Source organism: Mesocricetus auratus, unplaced genomic scaffold (genome assembly GCF_017639785.1).
Source record: "Mesocricetus auratus isolate SY011 unplaced genomic scaffold, BCM_Maur_2.0 Super-Scaffold_15014, whole genome shotgun sequence".
Taxonomy (NCBI): Eukaryota; Metazoa; Chordata; class Mammalia; order Rodentia; family Cricetidae; genus Mesocricetus; species Mesocricetus auratus.
This window is the reverse complement of record NW_024429186.1, coordinates 56,892,854-56,918,540: the sequence shown is the minus strand read 5'-3', so window position 1 is coordinate 56,918,540 and position 25,687 is coordinate 56,892,854. Positions and strand designations below refer to the sequence as shown.

Genomic DNA, 25,687 nt, shown 5'->3' with positions numbered 1-25,687 from the left:
AAAAAATCTTCACAAGGTAATGTTTCTTAATAGATTTCGAGACTGTCCTGGAAGTCTTAGAATGCAGATCAGGCTAGCCTTGAACTCACAAGAGATCCACTTGTCTCTGATTCCCAAGTGCTGAGTTGAAGGCTTGTGCCATCAATAATTATGTGTATTTCCTTTGATAAAAATGTACTGTGGCATTTATTTAAAGTAATTGGTTAAAATTTTGTCTTATGATTACTGACTAAATTGTTTTAAGATTTGTTTCCCAAGTGGTAGTCCCACATTATTATATTTACAATCTAATATCTTATTTTCTTATGAGTTGAATGTATTGTAATTTCTTCATCCTCTTACATTTTGAAATAAAAGCAGTTGATTTCCTTTATACCATACTTGTCATTTGGAATCCCAAGTTTCTACACAGTAAACTGTGTTTTCATTATTAGACAAGAACCAGCTTAGTTGTCCTAGGTGTCTGCTCTCTGCCCTCACCTCTACTGTTCTATTACCATGAAACTCTGAGGGCATGTACTATATTGAGACCAACATACTACTTTCTGCCTAGTGAGCTATAGACCCTGATATAAGGAAGCAACTACTTTTTGTCATTGCCACGTAAAATGTATATATATTTTTTGCAAGCAGAAACTCTTGAGTTTCTGATATTTTGATGAACATTAGAAGCAAAATACTAATGATGTGTCTTGAGATCTGATTAAAGATGAGTTAAGTTGTCAGGTTCCCTACTCCATCCTTAGGTTTAAGCAAGCCTATGTTAGAAGAACAAGGGGGCCATCTGTTTAGATACAGGTCTTTCTATTAGCCCTTTGCTCTCATTGGATGAGTTCTGATCTTTTGAGACAGCTCTTTGCTAAGACCTGGAATGTATTATAAGTGAGCCTACTATTCAGAAGTTTTGGAATTTTCCTTAGTCACATCACCTTACTTGGAAGCTCATTAGATATGGTTCTCTCCATTGACTGTTTAATCTTGGTGGTTTCCTTGGTTTTGTGCAGGAGAGATGATGCAGGGTAGTCCTGTGAGCTTAAATCAGATAAGAGTGACAGTCATTACTGAGTTCAAGGTGTTCAAACTATGAACTCGTAATTATGAGGCCATGGGAGGCAACTTGTCACTGTTGGTTGATGTGTATAGAAGGACAGTATCTTACTTGGGCTTACTCTTGCTGTGACAAAACACCAGGAACAAAAGTGGCCTGTCTAGGAAAGGATTGATTTGACTTACTCTTCCACATTGTAGTCTTCACTGAAGGAAGACAGGACAGCAACTCAAGCACTGCAGGAACCTGGAAGCAATGGCCAATACAGAGGCCAAGGATGGGTCCTGCTCCCTGGCTTGCTTTAAAGTGGGACCCAAGACCACAATTCTAAGGATGGAACCACCCACCATCTTCCAGTGATTAAGGAAATGCCTAGTAATTAAGAAATGCCTACAGTCTGATCTCATGAAGAAAGTTTCTCAATTGTCTTTCCCTCCATTCTGTCTGTGTCAGGTTTGCTTAACCTACCAGGACAGAAAACAAACCACACAGTTCCCCTTCTTTGTCTCTCTGTGTTGGGAATTGATATATGCACACTGTACTTAGTAAAGTCTGCCATCACCTCTCAAGAGTGAAATAGTCTGACTACTTGTAATGCTCAGTTCCTCAAGGAATGAAGAGTGACCATTTCTTTATTCTAAATGAGGGTGGCTCCTGAGGCCTTTTTTTTAGAGTTTCAGTACACCTGTGTTTGGGAAGATGTCCTTCATCCGAGCTGTGTGTTCTCCTTCACCTCTTGAATCAGATCCTTCCTTCAGTGTCGACTGACACCCCAAGTTCTGAAGGTCATGAAAATTGTCAAACTGAAGATGTTTTTGGATTACTGCCGGCCAAGATGACCAATGTAACTGTTGAGCAGAATTTCTTTCTCTGTTTTTCCCTCTTGCTTTCCAGCTGCTCCGCGGCATGTTTTGTTTTCTGTTTGACATGTTAATGTGGTTTTATTGTGGGTCCTATTTTTAATTTGAAGGTGAAATGAATTCAGATTTCACCTATTGTTAGTTGTCTTGTTTCAGCATTTCATATGTAGATTTAAATATGTGGTATAATTGTATCAACACCTACTTGTTGAATAAGAACCCAAAGGAAGCCAGGGGCTGAGACCCACAGTATAACTCCAGCACTGCAGAGGCAGTGGCAGGTAAATTTCTGTAAGTTTGAAGTCAGCCTAGCCAACAAAGCCTGGGCCAGGACAACCTCCAATGCAATATTGAGAGAACCTTTTTCAAAAAAATTGAAAATAAAGAAAAAAGAAAGCATAGGAAATACACTATCTCTCATATTTTTGATTAGTGCCTACCAATAATGGGTGACAGACAGGTTTGATTTTACTTTTGTATGCAGAGGAAATGCCTAAGTCAATATATGCACAAGTAAACTAAACTTAAGATTACCGTATTGAAGATATTCTAAAAATTTGTATCCTATGTCAAGCATATTCTGATGCTGCTCTACAATGGCAAGATAGATTTTATTCTGAGTCTGGTAGACTCCCTCGACCAAGACAACATGGAAATTACAATATGCCTCCCTTGCTTGACTTGGGTAAGAAGCACTGTGTGTGTGTGTGTGTGTGTGTGTGTGTGTGTGTGTGTGTGTGTGTTTGTATCTGTGATCATGCTTGCTTCTGATATTACATAGTTATGATAGCATAGAGTCTGAGAATTGAACAATTGTCTAATACAGTTAGTATCCCAGATTGCTCATGAGGCCACATCTCCTTCCTAATTTTCCAGAGTTTGTATTTCTCATTGTCTTGGAGAAATATTTTGTTTAGTTTTATGTCACCTATATTGTGTTTCTGTGTATGTATCACATACATGCCTGTCGCCTGAGAACCCAGAACAGGGCATCAGACTTCTGGGACGTGGAGTAGCAGATGGTTGTGAGCTGCTGTGTGGTTGCTGGGAATTAAGCACAGGTCCTGTGTAAGAGCAACCAGAGCTCTTAAGCATGGAACCATCTCTCCAGCATTTTCATGTTTCACACTTCTGGCATGTGCTCTAATATATGAGTTAAAGGTTAGTTTTGGTTTTATAGTAAGAGCTGAGTGCATCTCACTCTAATACAAACTGTACTCTGTTCCACAGATAACTTCTCATTGTGCATAATCCATTTACATACATGTGGTTTAGCAGAAAAGATTATAAGGCTGGCAAATGTCAATGGATGTGTAAAAACTACCCGTAAAATAATTTGGGTTCTTGTTTTTAATTAGATATCTGATTTAATAATTTCATATGTATTAGATTGAATCTGTGAGGAACTCTTAAACTATCACTCATTACCCACTGAATCTGGGAAATATGTGCATCTAGTGTTGGTATTAATGTAAATAATATGAAGAAAGAAAAAAATCCTGAAAATAAATCTTCATTATATATTTGTTGAGTTATCTATGAGGGTGCTTTCATACAAGTATATAGTATGTACTGAGGAAAAGGAGGGCACACAGAAAAGACAGGAAGTGGATGGTGCTTTCCCCAGGTGTTCACTGAGGCTGTTGCAGCAAGAGTGCCTAAGAGCCAGCTGGAATGGTCACCAGAGCAGTGCAAACAAATGTCTGTTCTACTGAAATTTCCACGGCTTCAGGCTGCTTTGGGGACACTCATATGGAATATTAGTGTATTTGTGTCAAGTTGTTCCCTGTCCCAGGAAGGGGGGTGGAACGTGTCAGTGTCATTTGGATCTGGAAACGGTCTGGGAATAAATAGAGAACTCATGATTTTTTCCTGGTTTAATTTTCCTGTGTAGATGAGCCAGAATGGTCAGCAGTGCCATCTACTAAGAATGATAACAAAAGTAACCATAATGTAAGTATTGAAAAGTGAATTATACCTATGCACTTGCAACTAGTTTCTTGGTGTTCTTAGAAAAAGACGAGAGCTCTTCTACTAGGTGATATCAAGATATTCATAAAACATACTTCTACTTAGCATTTACACTTTCATTGTTGGCTTTTACCCATGTGTTAACTAGTAGAGATCACAGCTGGTTTTCATGGTGCATGTAATCCTAGCATTTTTGCAGGCTGAGGCAGGAGGCTTATAACTTCAAAGACAGTGTGGGCTATATAAGCAGACTTTACCTCCAAACACCAAATTGTCTGGAGAAATTGCTTACAGGATAAGACCACTGGCTGATCTCCTGGAGTTCCTTGGTTTGATTCCCAGCACCCTAGTGGTGACTCCCAACCCTTCTTATCTCCATGTTTAAGGGATCTGAATCCCTATTCTAGCTTTAGAAATCAGTGAATGTATGCGGTAATCAGACATGCATGCAGGCAAAACACCCATTCGTGTGAAATAACAAATATGACAAAAACAAACAAGAGAGACAAACCTGATGTATCCCACTTAAATAAGAACAACTTTTAGTAGAACTTTAAAGCTTCTGTGCTAGCTGAACACTATTTCAGATTTTATCCCTTGAAATGTTTTTAAAGTATTAAAATGTATTTTTAAAATATAGCATTGATTTTGTTCATTTTGAAGATAATGAATATCTTATCCAGTTTCCTGTTCTTTCTCTGTGTATGTTTGATCAAAGTGGCTATCTGTTTTTTATTTGGTTTTTCACTTTGAGACAGGTTACGAAGTAGCTAAGGAGCCAATCCTAGAACTAAGTTTATTGATCAGGCTTGCCAGTAACTGACAGAGATTCACCCCCCATCTCTGCCTCCTGAGCTGTGGGATTAAAGGCATGTGGCTCCACTACCTGGGGTAGTCCTATTTTACTAAAAATGACTGTTTTGTTGTGCTTGAACTTACTAGTATTTCAGGTAGAGCCAGGTAGACTAAACTACACCATGCCTAAAGTTATCTGCTGAGTAAGCATAAATACTTATTTTAGCGCATATGCGTCTCCTTCACAATTGTGGAAACCTGAGTCTGTACGGAGGCTTTGTGGAATGTCATGGACTGCCTTCTTCTATGCCTGAACACCACAGCAAAGGAGCTGTCCATCAAGCCTCTTTAATGAATGCTGATTGTCACTCTGTTACAGAACAATACTGTGCCCAACATTCCTCCTGCTGAATGCAAGACACCTGGCCCTGGCTTCGTCCCTCCACCAGTTCCCCTGGATAGAGACCCCAGAGGTCGTCCCTTTGCATGGGATCCAAGAAGGCCACCCCCATTCCCACTGCCTCCTCCAGGAAACATCTATGGAGGTTCTACAGACTATTTTCCACCAATGGACTTTGCTGGACCACCCTTTCCACCATACCCAGGTATGTTGTATATGTAACTTTCATCTGTGCTCCTTTTGTTACTGTGAAAAACTCTGGCAAGAACCAACTGGAGGAGGAAAGTGTTTATATTGCACATAGTTTACAGTCCAGCAACAAAAGAAGCCAAGGCTTTACCTTGATTCACCTCACGGAATTTTGAATTTTAACTGTATTCTGATAAGTCAGAAAATCAGGAAATTTACAAGGAGATTTTTTTCTCTATTTTTTCCTTTCTTTTTTCCTCCCTCCCTCCCTCCCTCCCTCCCTCCCTCCCTCCCTCCCTCCCTTCTTTCCTTTTTTCCTGTCTGCTGCCTGACTGTCTTCCTTCATTGGTTTCTTTCTTTGTTTCTTTCTTCCTTTCTATCTTTTTAAAAAATTTTTCCCTAGGCAGCATTTTCTATTGTTTTGGAGCCTGTCCTGGAAGTCTTTGACAGCAGACCAGGCTAGCTTTGAATTCACAGAAATCCACTTGTCTCTGCTTCCCAAGTACTGAATTGAAGTCATGTGCCAGCAATGCCCAGCCAGAAGCCTTTTTAAGATAAAAATTATGTGTATTTCCTTTGATAAAAATGTACTTTGACAATTATTTAAATAGTTGGTTATAATTTTGTCTTATGATTACTGACTAAATTTTTTAAAGTCTCCCAATTAGTAGTTCCCACATGATCATATTTAGAATCTAAGATCATGTTCCTAATTTGTTGAACTTATTGAAATTCCTTCATACCTTACATTTTCAAATAAAAGTAATTGATTGTCTTTACAACATACTTTGCCCTTTGAAATCCCAAGTTTCTACACAGTAAATCATATATTCAGTATTAGACAAGACCCGGCTTAGTTGTCCTAGGTGTCTGCTCTCTGCCCCCACATCTAAAGTTCTATTACCATGAAAATCTGAGAGCATGCACTATATTGAGACCAACAGACTGCTTTGTACTTACCGAGCTATAGATTCTGGATCCAATGAACCGACTACTTTTTGTCAGTGCTAGGAAAAATGTATATGTTTTGTGAAAGCACAAACTCTGATTTTTCTGATATTTTGATGAACATTAGAAGTAAAATACTAATGAGGTGCCTTGAGATCTGATTAAGGATGAGTTAAATTTTCAGGTTCCCTTCTTCATCTGTAGGTTTAAGCAAGCCCTTGTTGGAAGAACAAGGGGGCCATCTGTTTAGATACAGGTCTTTCTAGTAGTCCTTTGCTCTCATGGGATGAGTTCTGATCCTTTGAGACAGCTCTTTGGTAAGACCTAGAGTGTAGTATAAGTGAACTTTCTGTTCAGAAGTTTTTGACCTTTCCTTAGTCACATCGTCTTACTTAGGAAGCTAATTAGATATGATTCTCTCCATTGAGTGTTTCATCTTGGTGGTTTCCTTGGTTCTGTGCAGGAGAGATGATTCAGGGGAGTCCCGTGAGCTTAAATCAGATAAGTGTGTCAGCCATTACTGAGTTCATGGGGTTCACACAATGAACTCATAATTATGAGGCCATGGGAGTCAACTTGTCACTGTTTTTTGATGTGTGTAGAAGGACAGTATCTTAATACAGCTTATCCTTGCAGTGACAAAACACCAGGAACAAAAGTGTCCTGTCTAGGATAGGATTTATTTGACTTACTCTGTCACAGTGGAGTCTTCACTGAAGGAAGTCAGGACAGCAACTCAAGCAGTCCAGAAACCTGGAGTCAGGGGCTAATGCAGAGGCCATGGAGGATGCTGCTCACTGGCTTGCTTTCTTCTGAACTCAAGACCACATGCCCAAGGTTGGCATCACCCACTATGGCCTTCCTGGGTCCCCTCAATCCCATCAGTCAGTGGTTACCGATATGCCTAGTAATTAAGAAATGCCTACAGTCTGATCTTATAAAGGAATTTTCTTAATTGATTTTCCCTCCTCTCTAGCCATATCACGTTTGCTTCATATAACAGTACCCAAGAGAAACCACACAATTCCCCTTCCTTGTCTCTCTCTGTTGGGAATTGATATACACACACTGTACTTAGTAAAGTCTGCCATCACCTCTCAAGAGTGAAATAGTCTGACTACTTCTAATGCTCAGTTCCTCAAGGAGTGAAGAGAGAGTAACCATTTATGTATTCTAAATGAGTGTGGCTCCTGAGGCCTTTGTTAGAGTTTCAGTACACCTGTGTTTGGGAAGATATCCTTCATCTAAGCTGTGAGTCCTCCCTCACCTCTTGAATCAGATCCTTGCTTCAGTGTCGAATAACACCCCATGTTCTGAAGGTCGTGAAAATTGTCAACCTGAAGATATTTCTGGATTACGGCCTGCCAAGATGACAAATGTAAATGTTGAGCAGAATTTCTTTCTCTGTTTTTCCTTCTTGCTTTGCAGCTGTTCCTCAGCATTTTTTGGTATTTGTTTGACATGTTGATTGTTTATTTTTTGGTGTACTATGTTTAATTTGAAGTTGAAATGAATTTAATTGAATTCTGCTTTCACATATTGTAAGTTCAGCATTTCATGTGTAGATTTACATATGTGCTGTAATTGTGTCAACTTATGCTTGTTGAATAAGAACCCAAAAAAACCTAGGGGATGGAGACCCATACCTGTTATCCCAGGACTCCAGAGGCAGAGGCATGTGCATTTCTGTAAGTTCAAAGCCAGTCTGGCGAGCAGAGCCTGTGACAGGACATCTTCCATTGTGATATTTAGCAAACCTATATCAATTAATGTTAAAAAATGGAAAAGAAAAAGAAAGTAAGGGAAATACACTATATCTCAAATTTTTGATTAGTGCCTACCAATAACCAGTAACAGGTTTTCATTTTAATTATGGATGCAGAGGATATGTCTAAGTCAATGTAAGCACAAGTATAGTAGACTTTTGATTATCCTAGTAAAGATATTCTAACAATTTGTTTTTTAGGCCAACCATATTGTGATTCTTTTCTACAAAGTCAAGAGAGATTTTATTCTGAATCTGGTAGAAACCCTGGACCAAGACACCACAGAAATTATTATATGCCTTCCTCATCTGATATGTGTAAGGAATACTGTGTGTGTGTGTGTGTGTGTGTGTGTGTGTGTATGTGTGTGTGTGTATGTATGTGTGTATGTGTCTGTAATCATGCTTGCATCTGAGATTACATAGTTATGGTAATATAGAGGACTGGGAATTGAACAAAAGGCTAACATAATTAGTATCCCAGATTGCTCATGAGGTTATATCTCCTTCCTTATTTTCCTCGAGTTTGTATTTCTCATTGTCTTTTTGAGAAAGATTTTGTTTATTTTTATGTCACCTGTATGGTATTTCTGTGTACGTATCACATACATGCCTGATGCCTGAAAAGGCAAGAAGGGCATCAGAGCTCCTGGAAGTGGAGTTACAATCTTTTTGAGCTGCTGTTTGTTTGATGGGAATTAAGCATAGATCCTTTGTAAGAGCAGCCAGTGCTCTGAGCACTGAACCATCTCTCCAAGTTGTCTCATATTTCGGGCAGGTGCTCTAATATATGAGTTAAGGTTTAGTTTTGGTTCCATAGTAAGTGCTAAGTGTATCTCACTATAATACCATCTTTATTCTGTTCCGCAGCTAACTTCTCATTGTTTATAATCCATTTACATATGTATTGTTTACCAGTCAAGGGAAATAGGCTGGCAAACGTCAATGGATATTTAAATACTACCAGTAAAATAATTTGTTTTTTTTCTCAATTAGTTATCTGTTTTAATAATTTCATATGTAGTAGATTGTATCTGTCAGGAGCTCTTCAACTTTCATTCACTACCCACTGAAACTGGGAAATGTGTGCATCTAGTATAGGTATTAATGTAAATAACATTAAGATAATGAATTTCTGATAATTAAATTTTCATTGTATATTTGTTGAGTTATCTATGAAGATTCTTTATACAAGTGTATAGTATGTACTGAGGGAAAGAAGGGTAAACAGAAAAGTCATGGAGTAGATGATGCATCCCCAGGTGTTCACTGAGGCTGCTGCAGCAGGATTGCCTAGGAGCCAGCTGAAATGGTCACCAGCACAAAGCAAAAAAATGTCTGTTCTATTGAAATTTCCACTGGCCTCAGGCTGCTTTCAGGACTCTCATGTGGAATACTAGTGTATTTGTGTCAAGTTGTTCTCTGTCGTAGCAAGGGGTGTGGAATGTGTCAGTAGTGTCATTTGTATCTGGAAATGGTCTGGGAATAAGTTGAGAACTCATGAATTTTTCCTGGTTTAATTTTCCTGTGTAGATAAGCCAGAATCTTCAGCAGTGCCATCCACTGTGAATGATATGAAAAATGACCATAGTGTAAGTATTGGAAATTGAATTCTACGCATGTATCTGCAGATAGTTTTTAGGTTTTCTTAGATAAAGGCCAGAGCTCTTCTACTATGTGATATCAATATATTAAAATATGCTTCTACTTCGCATTAACACTTTCATTGTTGAATTTTAACCATGTGTAAAATAGTCCAGATCACAAGCAGGTTTTGATGATGCGTGTAATCCTAGTATTTTTGCAGGTTGAGGCAGGAGGAGGGTACCTTCAAAGCCAGTGGTGTGTTATATAAGCTGATTTTGTCTCCAAAATCCAAGTAGGCTGATAAAATGGCTTATGGGATAAGAACACTGGCTGCTCTCCTGGAGTGACCTGTGTTTGGTTTCTAGCACCCCAGTGGTGGCTCCCAACCCTTCTTATCTCCATGATCAAGGGCTTTGTAGCTCTATTCTAGCCTGGAAGAACAGTGAATGTATATGTTATGCAGACATGCATGCAGGCAAAACACCAATACATGTGAAATGACAAATATGACAATAACAAACAAGAGAGAGAAACCTGATGTCTTCCACTTAGATAAGAAAAACATTTAGAACTTTAAAGCATTTTCCCTAGTTGTACATTATTTCCGGTTTTCTTCTTTGAAATCTTATTTGAATCTTAAAATGTATTTTACCTTTGAAAAATATGATTGCTTGTGTTCATTTTGAATATATCAATATTTTACCTTCTCCTGTTCTCTCTGTGCTTCCTTTGATTTACTATCTTTGTTGGGGTATACCTATTTTTTTTAAAAAGTGTGTGTTTTCATGTGGTTGAACTGCCCTTCTGTTTTAGGTAGAGCCAGGTAGACTATTACTATCATGCCTAAAGCTTTCTGCTGAGTTAGTAATAATAGTTAGGGTAGCACTTTAGCAGCTCCTACACAGGAGTGGAAAACTGATTCTGTATCGAGACTTTGTGGAATGTCATGGTCTACTTTCTCCTATGCCTGACACCCCAGCAAAGGAGCTGTCCATCAAGCCTCTTTACTGACTGCTGATTGTCACTCTGTTACAGAACTCCACTGTGCCCAACACTCCTGCTGAATGCAAGACACCTGGCCCTGGCTTCATTCCCCCTTTTGTTCCCCAGGATAGAGGCCCCAGAGATCATCCCTTTGCATGGGATCCAAGAAGACCACCCCGATACCCACCACCTCCTCCAGCAAACAACTATGGAGGTCCTCAACATTATTTTCCACCAATGGACTTTGATGGCCCACCCTTCCTACCATACCCAGGTAAGGTGTTTTAAAAGTCCATATATGTTTCAGCTTTTATCTGTGCTCCTTTTGTTACTGTGAAAAACTCTGGCAAGAACCAATTGGAGTAGGAAAGGGTTTATATGGCTCACAGGTTACCGTCCAGCATCAGAGGAAGCCAAGGCTTCACCTTAATCCACCTCAGGTAATTTTAAATTTTAACTGTACTCTGATAGGTCAGAAAATCAGGCAATTTACAAGAGCTTTTCATTCTTTCTGTCTAACTGTTTTCTTCCTCCTTCCTTCTTCCTTCCTTCCTTCCTTCCTTCCTTCCTTCCTTCCTTCCTTCCTTCCTCTCTCTCTCTCTCTCTCTCTCTCTCTCTCTCTCTCTCTCTCTCTCTCTCTCTCTCTGTCTCTCTCTCTCTCTCTTGTTGTTAATCTTTCCAAGGCAGGGTTTCTGTATTTCTTTGGAGCCTTTGGAGCCTTTCCTGGAAGTCTTAGTCTGCAGACCAGGCTAAACATGAACTCATAAAGTTCCAAATGTCTCTGTTTCCTAAGTGCTGGGATCAAAGGTGTTTGCCATCAACCCCCCCTGCCAGCAAGTAGTTTTAACATTAAAAATGTGTGTTTCATTTGATAGAATATATTGTGTCCACTATTTAAGGTAATTGCTTATATTTTTGTCTTAAGAAAGTTGACTTAAGTTTTTTAGCTTATTTCTCATAAATAGTAGTTCCCACCTAATCATATTTAAAATCCAAGATCATGTTTAGTTATTTGTTAAATTTATTGAAATTACTTCACACTGTTATATCTTAAAGTAAAAGTAATTATTGCCTTTACAGCATACTTTATTCTTTGGAATCAGAAACTTCTACACTTTAAATCAGGTTTTCAAGTTCTAGATAAGAACCACCTTAGCTGTCCTAAGTGTCTGCTCGTTGCTCTCACCTCTACTCTTAAACTTCTAAGGGAGTAAAATGAGTCTTGTGTGGGAAGTTTTAAGGTTGTCCTTGGCCTTCCTGGAAATGTTTTTAGTAGGATATGACGTCAGTATCACTGATCTGAATGTTAGTTTGAATGTTTTACCCCATTGAAAAGCTGTTTTACAGCGAGTCTTAAGTGTATCTAGACCTTGGGTTCCTGCCAAGAGAGCACAAACAGATCTGAAACTGATGGTTGTGTTCTTATTAATCCTATGAAATCAAGAAGTACAGTTTTCAGTCTCAAGATTTATTTGTGAGATCAAGTATTGTGATGTGAGGGTTTAGATATCAGAATAGGGGCTGGAGCTAGTGTTTTAACAAGTGTGCACTACATGGTTTCAACTTCTACTGTTTTTTACGCATCTCTTCCAACATGGAGAAATATGTGTGAATCCAGAGGTTTTCCACCCTTCCTTCCTCTAAGAGCTGGGTTCTTCCCCCACCCCCACATCCAGAAAGGAGAAATGAGAGACCCCAGACTTGATTCAGCCTTCCAAACAACCTGCAACTGAATCTCCATACTACACTGTAACCTCAGGAAATAAAGGAGACCTGATAGATTCTTCAGCATTCATTTTTTTAGATGAAGTTTATGTAACTTGTTCTTATGTTAGTATGCTGTTGTGTAATGGAATAGCATTTTGTAAATAAAGATAATTTAACTATGAATCTTATGAGTAAATTATTTCTATTTTATTTTATTCTGGGAAGTATATTTTACTTTGATTACCTCATCCATAATTATGATAGTTTTATGCATGTAATCTTTTTTAATTTAAATTTAAATTAGAAACAAGGTTGCTTCAAATGTCAATTCCAGATCCCTCTCTCTTTTTCTCACCTCCTCCAACGCCCTCTGACCAACCCCTCCAATATCCCCTCATTTCCCCAAGGATGGTGAGGGCCACCGTGGGGGTGTCCATAGTCTGTCATTTCATCCAGGGCAGGGCCTAGTCTATCCCTTGAGAGTCCAGGGTGAGAGTACATCTCTCAGTGTTGGATGGGTGTCCAAGTCCATTTGTATACCCGTGATAAATTCTGATCTACTACCCAAGGCTCAATAGATTACCTAGGCCTCCTCACTGACACCCACATTCAGGAGGTCTTGATCACTCCCATGCTGGATTCCCAGCCATCAGTCTGGGATTCAAGAGCTAACCCCTGTCAGGTCAGCTGTTTCTGGGGGTTAAAGCAGCCCAGTCTAAACCCGTTTGCTCATCAGTCCTCCCTCTCTGTCACTGGATTCCTTGAGTTCAGTTCAGTATTTAGCTTTGGGAGTCTCCCTCTGCTTCCATCAGCCATTGAATGAAGGTTCTGTTTCCTAGGCTCTCTGGCCATGGGATTGTAGGCTGGCACTCCCCAGATCTATGTCTAAAATCCATATATGAGGGAGCACATGCCATGTTTCTCTTTTTATGACTGCGTTACCTCACTCAGGATGGTTTCTTCCAGTGCCATCCATTTGCCTGCAAATTTCAGGATTCCATTTTTTTCAGGCTGAATAGTACTCCATTGTGCAAATGTACCACATTTTCTCTATTCACTCTTTAGTTGTGGGTCATTTAGGTTGCTTCCAAGTTCTGGCTATTACAAATAATGCTGTTGTGAACATAGTGGAACAGACATCCTTGTTGTATGATGGGCATCTTTTGGATATATGCCTACCCAAGAGGAGATACCAAATTGGGTTGGGGAAGCAATCTTTAGAAGTTTCAAAAGACATCAAAACTTTAGATGTTTTAATTGTGGTAAAATGGGACCTATGAGTAGGAACTGTAGACAATGCATTCCTAGGAATAATGCTTCTACCAGGAATGCATCAAACAGAAGGCCTTAGCCTCCTGGTTTCTGCAGGAGGTATGGAAAGCGAGAACATTGGACTAATGAATTCTGGTCCACAAGAGATAGACAAGGTAGAACTTTAAAGCCGGGAAACGGGGATCGGGGCCTCATGTGAGCCCCCAGACAGAAAGATTATCTGGTCATTCCCAGTGACAGTGGAGGACAGCCTCTCCCAGGACAATTAGAAGATCCACTGCCCATTGTAAATAATACGGAACTGGATAATACATTAGCTCCAGAGGATGAATCAATTATATCAGGAGGATATACAAAACATATATTTTGGCAAAATTCTATACAATATCATAGACCCAAGTTATCAGTTAAGGTAAATAATATGGTGATTAATGGCATTTTAGACACCGGAAGTGACGTCACTATCATTAATCAGACGTCCTGGCCCTCCAATTGGGCTTTAAAAGAGGTTAACGTTCAGTTCTTAGGGATTGGAACCCTATCTGAAGTTAAACAGAGCGTTAGATGGATTGACTTTATTGGGCCAGAAGGACAGAGAGGAAGGTTAAAGCCATATGTTGCAGATATTGCTATAAACCTCTGGGGTCGTGATCTACTCCAGCAATGGAATACGCAGATTAACATTCCTCCTATATCAGCTAGGAATTATAGACAAGCTCTTAGTGGTACAAAGAATATAGTAAGGCAGTACAGAAAACAGATGCCAAATGTACAGGCTGTACAGAAGCAGGATGCTAGTGCCAAACCAACAGAGCAACCAAAAGCTCTACCCTTAAAATGGCTGACAGATGAACCCGTCTGGGTGGGTCAATGGCCTATGACATCTGAGAAGTTAGAGGCTTTGGAGAAGTTAGTTCAGGAACAGCTAGATGCTGGACATATTGAGGAATCAACTAGTGCATGGAATTCACCTGTTTTTGTTGTCAAGAAGAAGTCTGGTAAGTGGAGAATGGTTACTGATCTTAGAGCCATCAACAAGGTAATTCAGCCTATGGGGTCCCTACAACCTGGGATGCCGTTACCTTCTCTAATTCCTAAGGATTGGCCAATTATAGTTGTAGACTTAAAAGATTGCTTCTTCACCATACCGTTACAAGAAAACGACAGAGAAAAGTTTGCCTTCACGGTACCTACCTATAATAATTCCCGTTTGGTACAGAGATTCCAGTGGAAGGTACTACCTCAAGGTATGTTAAACAGCCCAACTTTGTGTCAATATTTTGTGAATAAACCTCTAGAAATAATTCGTAAAAAATTTCCACATTTGTTAATATATCATTATATGGATGACATATTATTGTCTGATTCAAATAAGGATACTTTGGAAAAGATGTTTGAAGCAGTAAAGGAAACTTTGCCTCGCTGGGGATTACAAATTGCCCCAGAAAAAATACAAAGAGGAGATTCTATTAACTATTTAGGTTATAAAATAGATGCTCAGAAAATTAGACCACAGAAAGTACAGATCAGAAGAGATCATTACCGGACTCTTAATGATCTTCAAAAACTATTAGGAGAAATCTCTCAATTACAGACAATTATCGGTGTAGAAGGGCATGATTTAAAACACCTAAAAATGGCTTTAAAAGGAGATAAAGACCTAAACAGCCCACGAGTACTATCAGCTGAGGCTGAAAAAGAATTAGAATGGGTAGAAAAGAGAATATTAGAAGCACATGTAGACCATGTGGATCCAAAACTGGACTGTATTCTGGTTATTTTGCCATCTAGAGAATACCCCTCAGGAATATTAATGCAGAGGGAAGACATCATACTAGAATGGGTATTTCTGCCACATAAACAGAATAAAAAATTGAAAACGTATATAGAAAAGATCTCTGATTTGATATTAAAAGGTAAGTTAAGGCTTCATCAACTGACTGGGAAAGACCCAGCTGAAATTATTGTACCTTTAACAAATGATGAAATTTCCTCCTTATGGAAGGATAATGAGTATTGGCAAATAGCTTGCAGTGACTTTTTGGGAACTATTAGTAATAACTATCCCAAAACAGAGAGAATCAAATTCATAAAGAAAACAATTTGGATTCTTCCACGTATCGTGAGACAAACACCTATTTCTGGAGTTCTTACCTTCTACACGGATGCAAACAAATCAGGTAAGGCAGGGTATAAATCAGGAAATATAAGTAAAGTAGTTCAAAGCCCTTACAACTCCATACAAAAGGCAGAGTTATATGCCATTCTCATGGTACTTAAAGACTTTACAGAGCCTCTCAATATAGTCACGGATTCTCAGTATGCAGAAAGAGTTGTCTTGCACATTGAGACTGCAGAATTTGTTCCTGATAGTACAGAATTAACCTCATTATTTTTACAATTACAGGAAACCATCAGAAACAGGACTCATCCTATATATATAACACACATCAGATCCCATACAGGTCTGCCAGGTCCTCTGGCACAAGGCAATGATGAAATTGATCGTTTGTTAGTAGGTAATGTGTTGGAAGCTTCAGAATTTCATAAGAAACACCATGTTAACAGCAAAGGCTTAAAGAAGGATTTTTCTATCACCTGGCAACAAGCCAAAGAAATAGTAAAAAATTGCCCCAGTTGCTCATTCTACAATCAAACTCCATTGCCAGCAGGTTTTAATCCTAAAGGTATTCATAGAAATGAACTTTTGCAAATGGATGTATTTCACTTCCCAGAATTTGGCAGTTCAAAATATGTACACCATACCATAGACACGTTCTCAGGATTCCAATGGGCTACTGCCCTCAGCTCTGCTCACTTCCCAGAATTTGGCAGTTCAAAATATGTACTCCATACCATAGGCATGTTCTCAGGATTCCAATGGGCTACTGCCCTCAGCTCTGACAAGGCTGACTCTGTTATTACACACCTCTTAGAGGTGATGGCTGTTATGTGTATACCTAAAACGATAAAAACTGACAATGCTCCAGCATATGTCTCCAGCAAATTGGAACAATTTTTCAAATATTATAATATAAAACATATAACTGGTATACCTTACAATCCCACAGAACAAGCAGTGATTGAAAGATCTAACCGAACCTTAAAAGAGATGCTTCATAAACAGCCAGGGAGAACAAAGACCCCTAAACACAGGTTACATAATGCTTAATAACATTGAATTTTCTTAATGCTGATGAAAAAGGACAAACTGCAGCAGAAAGACACTGGACTACAGAGAAGACTTCTGAACTGAACCAACCGGTGTATTTTAAGGATGTTATGACCTCAGTCTGGAAACCAGGATATGTGTTACTTTGGGGAAGGGGTTATGCTTTTGTTTCCACAGGAGAAGAAAAGCTTTGGGTCTCATCTAAATTAATTAAGATTCGATCAGAACAGAAAACATCTCAGGAGGAGGAAGGATGATGGCTCATCTACAAGGTCTGCTATGTATAAGGAGACCTCATTAAAGGAAAGAGAAGTATTCTGTTTGTGTCTTTACAGGACAATTAGTTCTGAACTGTGAAAAAATACTAGGTATATGGACACCTAAAGAAGAAAGGATAGCTACTCAGAGGACTACCAAATATGCAATAATACGATGTGTTATTGATGTCTAAATCTCTCTATTTTGTTATTGTAATTTCTACTTCTTCCACTTCTTAATATTCTTGAGTCCCAATTCATCTAATTAATGCTGGCTTTGGAGTTGGATTGGCTCTCCTGCTTTAAACCCAAGCATATTGTTAAAATTCAATTCAGACTTTCTGTATTATATCAAAGAGCCATTGATATAAGACAGAAACAACAACAACAAAAAGATATATATATATATATATGGGGACTGTCATCTGTGTATATTTGATTCTTTTCTAAAACTCTAATCTCCTTCATGTGTATTATCTTCCTTAGGGTCGCCTTTCCCAGTATTCATACACATAAAAGTTAAGAATTTCTGTGCTAACATTAATATTTCAGTTTTCCAGAGACAAAGGGATTTCTTGACAGCGATCTTCAACTGCTTCAGAAAGAGAATGTGGATTCACTTCCCCGACTCCGCCTGATTCGACTGGATACATCTAAACTGCCCCACATCATCGACCCCACCTGACAGGCACCATCCTGAAACCAGCTTGGAACTACATCACTCGACACATCGTCAGGCCAAGGAACTGATACAGTGCATCTTCTACAATCTGATCAGAGCTTCAGACAAGAGCTTCAATCAAAATCAGAAATCTAATCCGGAACTTCAGTCAAGCCTCTCCTGCAAAACAGAGACTAACTGACCTACTTAAGACTCTTGTTACACTAACAATTTCTTCCCACAGGTCCCCATGATTGTCATCGTCCCACTTCAGCAGGAAGTAAATTTGAGAATTCCATGTCCCCTCTCCCTACTATTGACATTAGAGGATAGTTTACACCTGTTAGTGTTAATTTGCAATTATTTTAGGGTTGGGATTGGAAGGAGGTGTTCAGACTTAGGCATCCCTTTCAGATAAGTTTAGAATTTAGGTGGAATGGATATGTTTAGTTTAGGATAAGTAGATTATAACTTAATTATCACCCTCTACGTATATATGTTGTATATGTTTGAGTTTGTATCAAATTTAAATCTTCTATTTAGACTAAAAGGGGAATTGTAGGAGTGAACCCCACAAAGCTATCTGCCCAATAGGGCGGGGTCAAGATAGAGATAAAAGGAAGTGAAAGGAAAAGGGGCTTCCCTTTTTCTCCTGGAAGCCAGCCACGCTTCTAACTCCTGGTCTGTGTGACTCTCTCTCTCTCTCTCTCTCTCTCTCTCTCTCTCTCTCTCTCTCTCTCTCTCTCTCTCTCTCTCTGGTAAATAAATATATTGCTTTCCCTATATGGCATCGAATATCATTATACCAGGCTATCCCCAGGCACTGGAACACAGGCACAGATGCAGGGTCTGTTTTACCTGGTACCGCTGGAACAGCTTGTCCCCTGGTCTCCCTGGATCTGCTAGTTTCTTGGTCTCTTTGGTGGGGAGAAGTCCTGGAGTTTGGAGTGTTTGGCTCCTGCTGGGATTGGAAGCTCTGTGCAGTTCCCAGGCAATCCCCAGGCACTGGAATACAGGCCCCTATGCAGGGCCTGTTGTACCTGGTCCTTCCGGAACAGCTGGTCCCCTGGTCTTCCTGGCTCCTCTGGTTTCCTTGTCTCTTTGGTGGGAGAGAAAACGTGGAATCTGGGGTGCTTGGCTCCCGCCAGGTTTGGAAGCTCTGTGCAGTTCCCAGGCGATCCCCAGGCACTGGAACACAGGCCCAGATGCAGGGTCTGTTTTACCTGGTCCCGCTGGAACAGCTGGTCCCCTCACAAGCTTGTTTTATACATCAGTTTCAGTTTCTTCTCCCTCCCCTCCTCCCCTGCCCCCCCCACTAAACTCCTATGCCATCCCCATTTTGTTCCCCAGGGAGGGTGAGGCCTTTCATGGGGGAATCTTCAAAGTCTGTCATATCATTTGATACAGCACCTAGACCCTTCCCCATATGTCTATGTTGAGAGAGTATCCCTCTACGTGCAGTGGGCTCCCAAAGTCCATTCCACTACCAGAGGACCCACAGATAAACCAGATCTCCAAACTGACACCCACATTCAGGGGACTGCAACAGTCCTACAGGATGGTATATAAGGTAGTCATCAGTCTTATGATCGGGGAAGGACATTTAATGTAGCATCTTGACTATTGCTTAGATTATTAGTTTGGGTCAACGTTGTACATCTCTGGACATTTCCCTACTGCCATATTTCTCTTTAAACCTATAAAGGATCCTTCTAATGTGGTATCTCTTTTCCTGCTCTCCTCTGTTCTTCCTCACACTCAGTCTTCCTGCTTCCTCATATCCTCCTCTCCCCAACTCTCCTCCCCTTCACTTTCTTCTAACTCCCTCTCCCCTCCCTCCTTGCTCCCAATTAGCTCAGGAGATCTTATGTGTTTCCCCTTTGATGGGGAAGTCCTGTGTATATGTCAATAAAACACTGTTGGCCAATAGGGAAGGAAGATAGGTGGGACTAGGAGTTGAGGAAGATTCCGGGAAAGAGAGACACAGGCAGACATCATGTATCTGCCAGAGAAGTAACAGGTCCAGACCCTTTCTCTGGTGAGAGAAATACTTAGATTAACAATTATGGGGTAAATCCTTAACTCAGGGATAGCCTGTAAGAAACCAAGCACACGGCCAACAGCTTCATAATTAATATAGCCTCCTGTGTGTTCATTTGGGACTGATGCAGCCCTTGAACCAGGTTGGCAAGAAGGCTGCACTCTACACCCCTTCTCTGGAGATCATGTATGTCTGTCTATCTTAGGTTCCTACCTATTTCTTAGTTTCTCTGGCGGTGTGCATTGTAAGTTGGTACTCCTTTGCTCTATGTCTAAAATTCATGTGATTGAGTAAATACCATTTTTATCTTTTTGTGACTGGGTTACCTCACTCAGGATGCTTTCTTCTAGTGCCATCCATTTGCCTGGGAATTTCAACATTTCATTGTTTTTTTTCCACTGAGTAGTACTCCATTGTGTAAATTTGTCACATTTTCTCAATCCATTCTTCTGCTGAGGGGCATCTAGGTTGCTTCCAGTTTCTGGCTATTACAAAGAATGCTGCTATGAACATAGCAGAAGAGATGTCCTTGTTGTATGAATGTGCATATTTTGGGTATATGCCTAAGAGTGGAATTGCTGGATCTTCTTTCTGGTAGACTCCCATTTTCCTGAGGAAATGCCATATTGATTTCCATAGTGGCTGTACAAGTTTACACCCCACCAGCTGAGGATGAGTGTTCCTTTTTCTCCACATCCTCTCCAGCATAAGCAAAATCATTGGTGATTTTGATTTTATCCATTCTGACAGGAGCAAGATATTATCTCACAGTTGTTTTGATTTGCATTTCCCTGATGGTTAAGGATGTTGAGCACTTTCTTATGTGTCTCTCAGCAATCAAAGATTCCTCTATTGAGAATTCACTATTTAGTTCTGTACCCAACATTTTAACTGGATTATTTGGTACTTGGTGATTAGCTTCTTGAGTTCTTTGTATATTTTGGTTATCGGCTCTCTGTCAGATGTGGGGTTGGTGAATATCTTTTCCCATTCTGTGGACTGCAGTTTTGTTTTGTTGTCTGTGGTTTTTGCTTACAAAAGCTTCTGAGCTTCCTGCCATTCCATTTATTAATTGTGGATCTCAGTGTCTCTGCTACTGATGATATGTTCAGGAAGCCCTCTACTGTATCTGTGAGGGTACTACCTACCTTCTATTATTTTTTTGATCTTTTAAAATTTAAATTAGAAACAAGTTTGTTTCACATTTCAATCCCAGCTTCCTCTCATTCCTCTCCACCCCTCCCACATCCAACCCCACCCACACAACATTCACTCTGTTCCCCAGGGAGGGTGAGGCCCTACATGGGGGATCTTCAGTGTCTGTCATTTCATTAATGATAGGGCATAGGTCCTCCCCCATGTGTCCAGTCTGAGAGAGCATCCATCGGTTTGGGAAGGGTACCTAAAGTCCATTTGTATGCCAGGGATAAATATTAATGTGCTTCCCAAGGCCACATAGATTGCCTAGGCCTCCTCACTGACACCCACCTTCAGGGGGTCTGCATTAATCCCATGCTGGCCTCTCAGCCATCAGTCTGGGGTCCAAGATCTCCCTCTTGTTCAGGTCACCAGTCTCTGTGGGTTTCACCAGTCTGTTCTTGACCCCTTTGTTCATCACTCCTCCCTCTCTGTCACTGGGTTCCAAGAGTTCATTTCAGTGTTTAGCTGTGGGTATCTGCCTCTGCTTGCAGAAGTTACTGGATGAAGGTTCTAGGATCTTATATAAGGTAGTCATCAAACTCATTGGGAGGGACATTTGAGGTAGTCTCTTGGCTATTAGTTTTCCAGTTGGTGTCATCCTTGTAGATCTCTGGAAACTTCACTAGTGGCAGGTTTCTCCTCAAACCTCAAATGACTCCCTCTATTATGTTATCTCTCATCCTGCTCTCCATCCAACTCTTTGTATCATTGATTCTTTGTTTCTACTTTATTTATTTTTAGCTCCCAATTAGATAATTTCCTGGCATTTACTTCTCCTGGGTGAGTTTGCTTTGTTTTTTCTAGATGTTTCAGGTGTTCTGTTAATTCTGTGTTGTGGTTATTCTCTAGTTTCTTCCTGTGGGCACTTTGTGCTATGAACTTTCCAATTAGTACGGTTTTCAGTGCATCCCAAGGGTTTGGGTATGTTGTGCTTAATATTCACTGAATTTAGTAAGTCTTTGATTTCTTGCTTTATTTCGTTCATTACCCAGGAGTGATGAAGTTGAGCATCGCTGAAATTCCATGAGCTGGGGCCGCCTGAGGGGTGCGGTGGTGGATGGCTCTGTGTGGCAGGCGGCTGGAGCAGTGTAGCTGCACAGGGAGCTCATCGTGTTCATCTTCTCCTTTCTGCCTCAGCCTGACTGCCTGTGGGCCTCAGCCTCCTGCTCGCACTGGCTTGAGTGCTTCTTCTACCCAGCGCTTGGCCCCAGCTCCACAGCTGCCTCTGCATGCCTGGAGTTCCTCATGCGCAAGTGCAGGGAGGCCATGAAGCTGTCCTTTTGCTGGCTGGAAGTGCTTCACATCTACTTGGAGCTGGTGTCCTGTGTGCTGCTCAGCATCCGGAACAACAGGTAGGCTTGAGTGGGGACCACGAGGGTCTCTCCCTTCCCCCGCCTGGGAGGAACCTGTGGGATTCGCCAGCCGGTGTGACCTTCTGTAGATGCAGCAATGGGTCCTGGCCCGGCTGCTTCCTGAGACAGGAGATGATAAAGGCACTTGGCCTGAGACTTTATCAGACACCATTCCAGGTGCCTCCCAGGCAGGGTTCATTCATTCGTTCTTGGCCATGGCATAGAGCTACCGGGCACTGTCATTCTATTTTACACATGGGAATAGTTGTGAGTTGAGTGACGCCTGTGCAAGAAGCAAGACCGTTTTCTTGATTCTGTACTTGACCATTGGTAATAGTAATTTGTAGTGAGGGAGTGAGTAGTTTTAATGCTGGTGTCCACAATCACGAGAATGAATCTACAAGAAAGAAAAGTTGTGCTGGGCGTGGTTACTCATGACTCATGCCTTTAATCTCAGCAGTAGAGAGGCAGAGGCAGGGGGATCTATGAGAGTTCGAGGCCAGCCTAACCTACAATGCGAGTTCCAGAACAGCCTGGGCTGTTACAAGGAGAAACCTGTCTTGGAAATCGAGAACAAGAAAGATGTCTTTGACAGCCCTTTTCTTACCTGGAACATTTATATTCTTCTGGGTCAGGCCCACAGAGGGTGGAGAGTGGTTGTTAAAGTTACTGGGGAGGACCTTGCAGAGTTGAAGTCCTTCCCCATGCACCATCAGACTGAAGTTACTCCCAGTGATTCACACAAAATAATGCAGTGCAACTTGGTGGTGGGGTAAAGGAGCTCGGCAGAGTTTGGGGGTGTGGGGAGTAAGTATGAAACTATCATTTTGCATTAGAACTGTTTTATAATTTCACCTAGAACTCAAAATGAGTATTCAGACTCCAGGACAGACTCCATATCCTAATCAGTATACCTCTATTGTCCTACGGAAGTCTTGTGTTCTTCAAACCGTAGTTATAATTTCTGTTTCTGGATATTTTTTTCCAAATTTACTATGTCCCTCTTAATTTTGGAGAAAGTTTATAGAAACAAAAAGGGTTAACCTTGTATAATTGTAATTGTAGCATTTAAAAATATTTACTTTAGTGTGTGTGTGTGTGTGTGTGTGTGTGTGTGTGTGTGTTTATTTGACCCTCCAACACTGTCAGTCAGAGTCAAGGTAGAAAGTATTGTCCCACTTTACAGACTGGAAACGGGTACTTAATAGTCAAATGTGCACTTTGTCATAGGTCATTGTTTTTCTCTATGTACAGTGTCCTTTCTTTCAAAGTAAATATCCCGCCATCGTTAGGTTAAATAGGATTGAGAATAGGTTGTGGATAACGCTGAACCACACACACACACACACACACACACACACACACACATTACATTTTTTCATAATCTATATTTCAATCAAGAGTTATAGCATATCATATTTGTGGAATCCAGACATGTTACATATCTGTAATCCCAGTACTTGGGAGCTAGGGGCAGGGAGAGCAGAAGCTCTACGTCATTCTCTGATGCACAGCAAGTTCAAGGCCAGGCTGGGTAGTGTGAAACCCTGCTCCAAGGCACAAAACAATACAAAAAACAATTTGTTCATGGAATACGGCTCCATTATTCCAGGGACCTGTTTCCTAAGCTTTTCACATTCTACTTCCTTGTTTTAGTTTTAGGTAAGATAGGTTAAGGCTTAAAATGTCCTTAATCAGGTTGGAGGCTTTCTGTCAGAGCTGATCATAGCTAGGGACCAGGTGATTTATTCTGAAATCAACTAACTCTGCAAAGGTACTAGGGGTTGGGAGTGGGCAGCTGTGAGTCTAGTAAGAACCTCTCCTCACAGTTCTTTTAGGTATTTTAATAACTTATGTGTGGATATATAGCATGTATACACCATAGTCGTGAAAGACCCCGGCCCAGCCTACACGGAGGCAGCTGAGGCTTATGGAAAATTCCGTTTCCCCCACAGCTCAGCTGAATAGTCATTTTATTATCAGAAGGGAGCTCAGCTCAAGGTCTTCATGGCTGAATAGTCACTACTATCAGAAGGGAACTCTGTCCAGGCAGGGACACAGGTGTCTACTGTCTGCATAGCCACACAGAAACCTATTGTTCCTCAGATAGGGCCAAGGCCGAGACTTGAGTTCCAAGCAAAACCTCAATTGCCCTCGGTTCTGAGCCCCAGCCTCATTTAAATTGCCCAATCAGGGACCTGTAACTAGGCTTCTCGCTTCTGTACTGCGCTTTTTGCTATAAAAGAACTCCCGAGTCCCCAGCTCGGGGCGCTCAGCCCCCCAAGACTGAGACGCCCGGGTACCCGTGTGTAAATAAAGCCTCTTGCTGTTGCATCCAAGCTCGTGGTCTCGTTGTTCCTTGGGTTCGGGTCTCCCTCCCGTGAAAGTCCCCCGCCTGGGGTCTTTCAGTAGTATACCACATTTTGTTTTTAATTCACTTTTCTCTTTCATCCTTACCATGAAATCTTCTGTGCTAATATACTTGTTTGTGAGGCCATATGTGTGTGCCCTTCTGGGTCTGCTAATCTCTTCTCTGCACACAACTGTCAATCATCTGTGATTGTAAGGTTTTCCTTTCATTTGCTGTAGTGATGGAACTGTACACTGCTGCTTTGATAGAATAGTGTGTGTGTGTGTGTGTGTGTGTGTGTGTGTGTGTGTGTGTGTGTGCCAGTCTGTCTGTTTCTGTGTATGGGCATCTGCACTGTTTGTGCACATACTATTCCTTTTAAACTAATTTAAGTTGGACTAGGGTGTAGCATTGGTTAGAATTATTTTCTGGCATACTGGAAACCCTGAGTTTAATCACCAATACCACTTAAATTGGCAATTGTCACAAACCTGTAATTTAACACTTGTTAGAGACAGAAGGATCCAAGTTCAATGTCAGCCTTAACTGTATAGCTTGTTTAAGGTCAAGGTGGGATACACCAGACCCTTTCTCTCTCTCAAACAAAAGTATGTGGTTCAATGTTTGGAAATAAGTTAATGTTATCTTTATTTTGGGGAATGTCTCAATACTCTGATACTGGAAGTATTCAAATGGTAAAAATATAAATCAGAGTTTTCTTTTAAGCTTTAATGAAACCTTTTTAAACTAAGGTTTTTTGTTTTTGTTTTTGTTTTGTTGTTTAGGGATTCTCTTAAAGTTATCAGTAAACTTTGGGAGAATTTATAATGGGCTCACTCATCTAAAAATACTCATTTCAGGAGCATTCCCAGAATGTCATACATGCTTGGTAAGTGCAGTTCTTTAATAGTAGATGTGAACATATTAACATCATCCAGGTGATGTTTATCTTCACTGTGTACACATTTCATATAAGCTTCTCTGAGTTGGGATGTTACAATTTTTTAAGATTCAGCATTTCATCAGGCCAGAGTTATTTATGGACTTGGTTCTTCGTTACAATTCTAGGTTCTCTCTCTCTCTCCTTACTAGTTCCTTTTATTGTTTTGTTTTGTTTTTTGTTTGTTT

The 25,687-nt window shown here is 40.5% G+C and overlaps 1 protein-coding gene across 4 annotated transcripts; it reads left to right on the top strand.

Moving 5' to 3' along the window:
- The first annotated feature begins 1,628 nt into the window (after positions 1-1,628).
- On the top strand, positions 1,629-12,437 carry LOC121139364 (melanoma inhibitory activity protein 2-like). 4 transcript variants are annotated; one of them, XM_040743026.1, is made up of 8 exons: positions 1,629-1,892; positions 2,483-2,593; positions 3,803-3,861; positions 5,054-5,279; positions 8,178-8,294; positions 9,510-9,568; positions 10,599-10,821; positions 12,193-12,437. In XM_040743026.1, exons 2-8 carry the CDS (start codon positions 2,572-2,574, stop codon positions 12,234-12,236), a joined length of 750 nt encoding a protein of 249 aa, XP_040598960.1. In that variant the 5' UTR covers positions 1,629-1,892; positions 2,483-2,571; the 3' UTR covers positions 12,237-12,437. The 4 variants fall into 4 exon arrangements, with proteins under 4 accessions (XP_040598960.1, XP_040598961.1, XP_040598959.1 ...); XM_040743027.1 differs by having other exon boundaries at positions 1,631-1,892; positions 12,224-12,437; XM_040743025.1 differs by having other exon boundaries at positions 1,638-1,892; positions 12,148-12,437.
- Positions 12,438-25,687: the final 13,250 nt, after the last annotated feature.

Excerpts from the sequence above, each read along its gene's own strand:
- LOC121139364 (XM_040743026.1), top strand. The coding sequence starts at position 2,572 with ATGCCTCCCTTGCTTGACTTGG. Across the intron at positions 3,862-5,053 it reads ATAACAAAAGTAACCATAAT|AACAATACTGTGCCCAACAT; the intron begins GTAAGTATTGAA and ends ACTCTGTTACAG. Across the intron at positions 9,569-10,598 it reads ATATGAAAAATGACCATAGT|AACTCCACTGTGCCCAACAC; the intron begins GTAAGTATTGGA and ends ACTCTGTTACAG.